Genomic DNA, 9,135 nt, shown 5'->3' with positions numbered 1-9,135 from the left:
TCACTCTGTTCTACTAGGTAAATAACTTTTTTTTTTCATTTTTAAAATTGTTTAAAATAGCAGATAGTTGAGAGTACTAACAGCAAATTTAAAACGCCAACAACTAGTGAACATATATTCCCTGGTAAATCTATTCTAGGCAATATTCATGGCTTCGAAACAATAAACACTAACTGATGCTTCATTATGGACTTAAGTATAACAGTACATTGAACTGTTAGCGTATAATAAGTTAAGTTTGTTTTATCCACCAACACAGAAATGTATCCATCAATACATGACAAATTTATAACATCTGTGAAGATAGCGACTGCCGTGTCGGGTTCTTTACATAATGGCCTAAGTGGTAAATGCGAATGCAAAAATGTTTAACGTTTGGTGTGTCGACATATTAGTATTATATATAAATACTATCTACTTAACTTTTCATTTATATTTGAAAACCTGTATCATATATTTGTTATCTATGCCAATGTAATTACGATCCATGTTTATATAGAAATACAATTAAAATTTCAGCGATCGAAACGCAATCCTTCAGGACGACAATTCATCGTAACCTAGTCGTACTTATGAGTGGCAGCAGTTCCCGTTTTGGAGCTATAAGTGGAATGGGCTCCAAAGAATTGACACTAACAGATAACTCGGTCAGCGGTACTAATGGTGTAGCTTTTCATGTTCCTGGCGTAGAATGTGGACTAACATCCGGTCCATCTGGAAATGAAGCCCACAGTTCATCTATAGGCTTGGCCGTTTTTCCAGTGGATAACGTCCAAGGCTCTTGTTACCAAGTATCAAACTACTTCATCTGGAAATGTTATGACATTGCAATATATTACAACAACAGACTGTCTGTAGTTTTGATTAATAATACAATGGCAGAAAATACTCTGGGAATTTACAACCAAATAATAGGACCAAGTGCTGCTGCTCATTTGTATGCGGCGAAACAATGTACCGTAAAGGACAGCATCATCATCGGAACGACCTCATCATATAACTGCACCACCGACCAGGCTAAATCTACGGGAATAAGTAGTCAGATAACTGGAGGTCATGTCGGTTTGGTGTTTGCTTCTTTCATGCAAGGAAGTAACAGCGCTCCATTTTACGACCTGACTGGAATAAGGAGCTACCCTGCAAGCATGGGAATTATGAACGTTGAGGGTGAGTACTTAAGTAATGCATTAATTCCATTATTCCAGCTGCAACTTAAAATGCTTTTCATTTCGAGGAAATCTACATAAAAATAACTTTAAAAATCAAAACAACTTGAATTGGAAAATCTGTACAACATCCACTAAATATTTGTTTCAACAGGAGCGTTTATACTTCGTTTTTCTCGTAACTATTACCACAAGTACTGCCTCTTTAATCAATCAAATACTTGTTCATCGCTCGGTTTTTTTGTACTTAGTAGAGCAACTCAATTCTCAAATATACTCAAGTGCTGGACTAACGTACACAGGATTGATAATTATAGATATTAATAAATCACGATTACAATTTACTTTTTAGGTGTAACGTTTGCCCATTTTAAGACGGTATGCGGTACTAAGGACGTCATGTTGACTACAAACAAAGCTAACGATGACGGACAACACCCTGTTGTGACTAAAGAAATCACCAAGTATGACTCGGAAAACGATAGCTCCTTCTTTATTCATCGACCGAACATCGAGTAAGTTTTATCAAATTTTTTATCATTACATCATAATTGTTAAGGTTTGCGAGACATTATGATCAATGTGGAGATATTTTCCGGCTGACCTTCCAGTATAATTTTCATATTCGACATATGTCTTGCGATGTGCTTAAAGACGAACAGAATCTGTTAATTTCATTTACTAGTACTTGCTGTTTAAAGATTGTTTTATTATTATTTTTTTTTAAATGTAATCAATGCGCAAAGAATTTAGACATGATACTTCTTTATTCATCGACTGAACATCGAGTACGTTAGTTCACACTACCCAAAACGTTATGTAAAAAGTGAAACATTTTGTACAGATCCATCGTTTTAACGGTATTTTTACGTCAACTGACAACGGCAGTTTCTGATATCTTGCTCATAGATTAAAAATATTTTGCGTAGCAGGGTCCGTTAGACTAATGTCTGTATTTAAATATAAGGATTAAACGGCATATTTTCAACTTCATACCGGCATGAACATTTAAACATTCCGTTCAATCCTTATCGAAATTTTAATTTATTATTTACCTAAATTCAGACATAACCTTATATTTTCGATATTGAAGTATTTATTTCGTCGGTGCAAACGAGAATCATGGAACAGTGTAATGCCATCTAATGTTTTTCGAGGCGGTAGGAGAAACTTCAAAATGTCGCTGATCCAATTGCGTTCATAGTCGTAGGAACGCAATTTCTTATATTAATGCTCATATAGGAACTTGCAATGAAAATATAAAATATTAATATTAAAGATATATTCAGATTACAGGATTTTTACTATAGGTATAATACTAAAGACTAGTGTTGCTTTGTGAACGTTAGAGTTGATTGTTGAGTTATTGTGGTCAGTGTATCGTCCTCACAACTGATACTGTACGTTTTTCATGTGAAAACTCAATAAAAGCTTGTACAGTAAATTATATTCTACAACGAGCATCATTTCATTTATAATCAGGAAAATAAATCCGAGAGACTGTGTTGATATGGACTGCGATGGACTAAAGAAAGCGTTAATAAGGGACGAAGATGGCACGTTCTTAGGCACAATACGCTCTGTCCTATCTCAGTCAGAATGGGAATGGAATGGTGATCCGAATAGGGGATTGGGGGACTACAGGATACCGTTGGAGATGCTGACCACCCTAACAGGAGAACGTATCAACGTTAGTAGCATCGCGCCACACAAAGGTATGATGCCGAAGTTTGAGTCCGAATCAATGATTCGCATGTATTTGTCTTAAATTCGTCATTCAATTGATGCAAGCTAATAATGCGACGCCAATTATGCTGATTTACTAAAATTGAGTCTCGGTAACCAAGCCACGCACACCTACATTTGGGACAATTATTTATTTTTGGACAAGTTGTGTGTAAATGTCTTAGAAATTTACCACGACATTGGCTTAATAGAAATTATAATGGCTATTTTCTTAAATAATTTATATTTATCATTTTTATATTTTAATATCAAAACCCTAACCTTTCTAAGAAAATGAAATCAATACCAAGGGTCATTAGGTAATTACTGATTCAGTCACAACTAAGACCGATTGAGAAAGTACAATTGTATTTTTTAAATTATAGTTATGTAATACAAATTAATTTTATTAAAGGAATAATACGAACTGATCAGTGTATTTACCGAGCGGCTTGGCAAGCGTACGAGTGTCACGACCTCGACTACAAAATGCTGATAATAGAGAGTCTGGACGCGGACACGGAGACCCGGCGGCTGTCACCTGTCGCCGTTCTTGGTGACGGGTATCTGGATCTAATAAATGGACCCCAGGACCACAGTGCCTGTAGGATAGGCAACTGTCGTAAACGTCTTTCTACGTTCATGGCTATTGTAGCTACAGGTGAGTATGGTTACATCATTTATTGTGTATTGTAGAAGTGTACATACATTAAAACGTAGAGTCAATGATTCTATGAAAACGAAACATGTAATAAAGCGTTTCTGTTCACAACATACTCACCAGAGAGTGAACAATACTCCAACATATCAACAAAGTGAATAATTTGTCATATAATTACACAGTGTATATATTCATGCTACTGCATTTGTGTGTACAATTCCATATATGGCATGGTTGGAATACTTATTTGGAACAACACAATATCTGATTGTTTTTACCTAGCTATTCATGCAGTATTTAAACATTCAGCAACACGATGTCTTCTGTTATACGCCTTGGTACAATATTACCAGTATACACCTAGTCCAACCGGTGCGGGACAAGTATAACAAAGGTTAATTATCTACTTTACGTGAAACAATGTTCTATTATTTGCAAGCATTAGAGTATTACCAAACCGTCTGATGATATATTATTTACCTTCACTGTTCGGTTCTACAATCTCTTGATATTGTAATCAAAATGTTAAAATAAATCGTACAACCTGAAGAAATTTAAAAAAAATGAGTATTTCTCCCTTCATTATTAAGGGAGGATTTGGTTGGGTTTAGTACTGTTTAACGTCCTATCAACAGCTATGGTCATTTAAGGGCGGCCTCCTCTGAGTGCAAGATGATACCATTTTTACAGACTCTGGTATGGTCTCGGCCAGGGGACAGAACCCAAAGCCTTCCTCACAGGGGCGAACGCTCAACCAAAGGCCAAAAGTGAGGCATTGTAAAGGGAGATATTATAAAGAAGAAAACATAAGATCCCAAATTAAGTCGCCTTTTACGATCATACAATTGGGGCAGCAGGTACAAATCTTACGCCCTACCTGCAGGGACTATTAGGGTAGGATATACGGCAATTGTTGATGTTGCGCTTATGACCAAAGTCCTATCGCCTATTAAATATAACATGTTGTGGAGAAAGAAAAACTTCACTTCTGAAGCTTAGCTGTAGCAATGAATTGCTATTCTTAGAAATTTAGTTATCTTAGATAATCACTTCATTACTCTGTCTTATCCTGTACTTTATAGTTTCTGATACTTGAGACGGTGACGCTGATTGGTTTTTGAATATATTTACATGAAGTGATCATATTGCAAAAAGTAAATAGTGTGAATTTTGTTTTCAGTGTATACTACAGGCCATCTTTTAACTTGTGCAAGAATGTAGAATATGTTTATAATTTAATCAAAAGGCAAATGTCTGTTTAACAGGGAAGCATTACCTACTTCATTTTACAACTACAAGCCCACAGACGTTGCGATTCTTCCTATTGAACTCCAACGATAACCAGGTCGTTACCTTAGGTATATGGTACTCTCAATCCAACCGTCGAGATGTGTATGTGAATGACGAACTAGTTCTAGCAAAGAACGCTAGAATGGTTAATGGTAAATATGTAGTCGATCCGCCTTCATCTCCAGGTGAATTCGTTCCGGCTACAGACTCCAGTGATGTCACCGGAACTAATTTCTTCGACAGGGACTCAAATATCTTGTATGTGTTAGTTAGAGGCAGCAGTCCAGTCAAAATAGTAACAAATCCGTCGTTTATCGTCTCATTTCAAATACCAGCATTGACAGCAGAGGAGTTCTACGGGGAAGCATTAATACATAATTTAGCTTTGTTTTTCGATGTACCGCCGGAGAAAATCAGGGTAGTTAATGTTGTGAGGGAGTCTGGAAGAAGAAGACGAAGAGATGTAGCTGAGGATATGGAGATTCAATTTGAAATCAGTGATCCCCCAAAAACAGGTATTGACCATTGGGGTTTACTTGATTTGTAATCATTTCTTCATTATTTAATATTTTTTTTGTTTTGTTTAACTTTTTTGTATATCTGTTTAAATATTTATACAATATATGATATTTTAAAACTCATAAATTTAAATTATAAAAAAAAATTCGATCCGGTATGTATCCGTAATACAAAATTTGTCAGAAAAAATCAATACACTGAAACCTAGATCAGCACAATCATAATGTGGCGCTATAAGTATGGCGTGAAAAACGCTTAACCTGGTATACCGCTAAAGTATGTACATTTACGTTTTAAACTGGTGAAGATAAAGTCAACATTATTGCTAACTATCACATTACTATTTGAAGATGGGAACGCTACAGAAAACGAAACATTGACAACGGAATCCTTGTTGAACATATCATCAAAGTTTATCAATGAAGTGCAGGGAGGAAAGGACTTAAGTAAGGAACTCAATGTGACTATAAGCAGTATTGCTGTGAGTGAACCGCTTCCTGAGGTACGTGAAGACGGGGAATACATAATAGAAGACTCCGATGGGAAACTAACCATACCAAAGAGTATGAACATAACCATACAGCCGTCTGCGTCATACGAAACTGTACAATTTCCTACACAACCCTGTCTGAAAGTGTATGATGAGCAGGTAACGTACATTCTGTTCATAAATGCGTATATATACTAATTTATTATATAGCTGATATTTAAACAGAATTTGGTTGGCTGAGAGCTCTTCACAACCCAGTCAAAAAATCGTAAATGAGTGGTCTAATTTCCAGTCCTGAATGGAGGAACGATGTCATGTGACGAATCTGTAAATCTGTTACTGACCTCGTTCTATGAATGGAAAAGTGTTACAAACCTCGACCTATACATAAAAAGTGTTATAGACCGTTACTAAATATAGGCATAGGTAATTTCCCAGCAATTAATTAACAGACAATCAAATCATCTGTTATTAACCTCGTTCTATAAATAGAAAAGTGTTACAGACCGTGAATATGTTACAAATCACACTACTAAATTCAACTACAAATTAACTTTTTCATCAAATTCTCATCTATGTCATGGATGATGTCGATTGTGCAAACAATATTTACTTGAAATTAAATATCACATGAATTGAATCTGAAATTGTATATATCATTTTGTATTCAAAGTTCTTCAATCTGTGATTATAAAATAGTCCATGCCATCCATGTGTTTATGACATGAGAAATGATTAATATCATTGTAAAATTGTCATACAATAAAACAATTGTGGACAGTTTCGGTCTATCCCTGATTTACGGACCTGACAGGTTCCTAAATCAGAGAAAAGTCCTCACATGGAATCCATAATTGCATTATGTTCACCGGTTTCCGTGAAATCGAGTGAACATCAAATTCTATATATAGAACCTTGAAATAACCATAATATCCGGGAAATTCGAGCGCTTCCGTCACAACAAAAGTGGCGTCGGTATTTTAGCATTGTTTAACGTCCTATAAACAGCTATAGTCATTTAAGGACGGTTTCCCCTGTGTGAAAGATGCATGCGTATAGTGTATGCGTGTGTGTTTTGGGAGGCTGCGATATTTTCGTGTTTGTCACATTGTGATAGCGCGGAACTGATGCCGATATTATAGTGCTACCTCACTGAAACACACTGCCGAAAACACCCAACAGGACACCCCACCGGTCACATTATACAGACAACGGGCGAACCAGTCGTCCCACTCCAAAAATTGCTGAGTGTTAAGCAGGAGCAGAAACTACAATTTGTACAATCTCTAGTATGTATCGGCCAGGGGACAGAACCCAAAGCCTTCCTCACAGGGGCGAGCGCTCAACTAATAGCCAAAAGTGAAGCATTGTCAAGGGAGACGTTAGAAAGAAGTTGTTTAAAAAAAGAGAAAAGATAAGATCCCAAATTTAGTTCCTTACGACCATGCAGATGGGGCAGCAGGTACATTTCTTACGCCCCACCTGCAGGGACTTTAAATAACGATTTACTATCGTCAGTAATGATACTGTTATATATGGGGAATTATCATTAAGATAAACGATCATAAGTTACTGCATTAAAACAGGCTTTATGTATACACATCTTCTGTTACAGGATCAACCCATGACAAAGTTGGGCAGTATTGGCGACCCTTGGCATATGACTGCATATCTGATATCCGGCGCTAACCTATCTGCCACACTACATGGTACTACAACCGTAGATGTGGTTGGAGGATGGGCGAATTTCACCGACCTTACCGTATCCCATTACGGGAATGACTTCTGTCTTCACTTTAATAAGACTTACCCAATTAACGAAAAACATTTATCTACTCAATCAGAAACCTTTTCTGTTGCGAAGTTAGAGGTCGCTTTGAGTAATAATATATCTACAGAACCCTTAGTTATGAACAAAGCTACCGAAATGAGGATTACGTTGATAGACAACACCACACGACATCGAATCAGCGACATAGCATGGAGGGTAAATATTCAGTGATTTGGTAACCATAATATATCCTGTCCTTCTGCCCCCAGAGGGGGCCACACTAACTGTTTATACAAAATTGAGTCTCTTTTGCCCAAGGATGCTCCATACCAAATTTGGATAAAATCCCTAAAAAGGATTTTAAAGGTTTTAACTCTATTTCCCCTCTAAGGCTCTGCCCCCAGGGGGCCACACCCACGGTTTATACAAAATTGAGTCCCATTGGCCCAAGGATGAGCCAGGCTAAATTAGGGGAAAAAAATTATCCCTACGGTAAAATAAGGATTTTAAAGGTTTTACCTCTATTTCCCCTATTCGGCCCGACCCTCTGACCCAAGGGGAGCCACACCCATGGTTTATACAAAATAAAGTCCCCTTGGCCCAATGATGCTCCCAAGCTAAATTTGGATTAAATCCCTTAATCCCTATGGTAGTAGAAGGATTTAAAAGATTTTACCACTATTTTCCCTGTTGGACTCCGCTCCTTTGCCCCCAGGGGGGCCACACCCACCGTTTATACAAAATTAAGATGCCCTTCGGGCAGGTGAGCTAAAAATGTTTTTTTTTATTAAAAGTATACAAATACATAATACAGCAATTTAAATATTCAAATCCATCGAAAAAAGTATCAGTATGCAATTGTGTCAACGTCCTGTATTCATAAGGAATGTAGACTAATTTGTCCTGATTACATGTTATTTGTACTTTATTCCAGGGCCATAATTGGACAGCAACAGTCAGTCTCGTGAATGTGTCGGATACTACGGGGAACATGTCAGGGTCTCTCCATGCGATATTTGATCCCGACACTGGTGAAGCTGTGTTTGATTCATTGACATTCGATCAGATTGGCTTATACTTTTTGACATTTCATGTAACTTCTTCCCCAGAAGAGTATGGTATTAATGACAATGTCCAGGTCCAGGTAGTTAATGAAAAGCAGTTTGCCCTACTCAACGACAACACAACGATCGTCACCAATATAACCGTAACATTTGAGGAAAATTACCAGCAGATTGTAGGGGATAACGAGGCCAGTTTCGGAGCCATGATCGCTAATATTATTGCACAACAAAATCCAGATGTACTGTTGTATCTCGTTTCAGTTAAGGAAGGTAATACATATTACATTTAACTGATCAATTTGAATAGATGCACTCAAAATGAAATGAGACTAACATGGATTTGTTCATGCCAAGCACACTTTTCTTTCTTGCTGTAATTACAATGAAGTGTTAACGTACACAAAGTTATATTTGATGTGTATCATACTACAGGATGATGTATAAATACC

The 9,135-nt window shown here is 36.9% G+C and overlaps 1 protein-coding gene across 1 annotated transcript in view; it reads left to right on the top strand.

The window, feature by feature from the left end:
* The first annotated feature begins 572 nt into the window (after window positions 1-572).
* Window positions 573-9,135, top strand: part of LOC110449034 (fibrocystin-L-like) — a 14,979-nt gene continuing 6,416 nt past the window's right edge. The window contains exons 1-8 of the mRNA XM_021495607.1: window positions 573-1,167; window positions 1,519-1,681; window positions 2,649-2,881; window positions 3,307-3,552; window positions 4,818-5,357; window positions 5,712-6,010; window positions 7,467-7,838; window positions 8,557-8,925. Coding sequence (XP_021351282.1) covers window positions 573-1,167; window positions 1,519-1,681; window positions 2,649-2,881; window positions 3,307-3,552; window positions 4,818-5,357; window positions 5,712-6,010; window positions 7,467-7,838; window positions 8,557-8,925 — 2,817 coding nt within the window. The remainder of the gene's footprint in view (window positions 1,168-1,518; window positions 1,682-2,648; window positions 2,882-3,306; window positions 3,553-4,817; window positions 5,358-5,711; window positions 6,011-7,466; window positions 7,839-8,556; window positions 8,926-9,135) is intronic.

The sequence above is a fragment of the Mizuhopecten yessoensis genome, unplaced genomic scaffold (genome assembly GCF_002113885.1).
Source record: "Mizuhopecten yessoensis strain PY_sf001 unplaced genomic scaffold, ASM211388v2 scaffold4431, whole genome shotgun sequence".
Classification (NCBI taxonomy): Eukaryota; Metazoa; Mollusca; class Bivalvia; order Pectinida; family Pectinidae; genus Mizuhopecten; species Mizuhopecten yessoensis.
The sequence above is the reverse complement of the archived record's forward strand: the minus strand, read 5'-3'. Positions and strand labels throughout refer to the sequence as shown.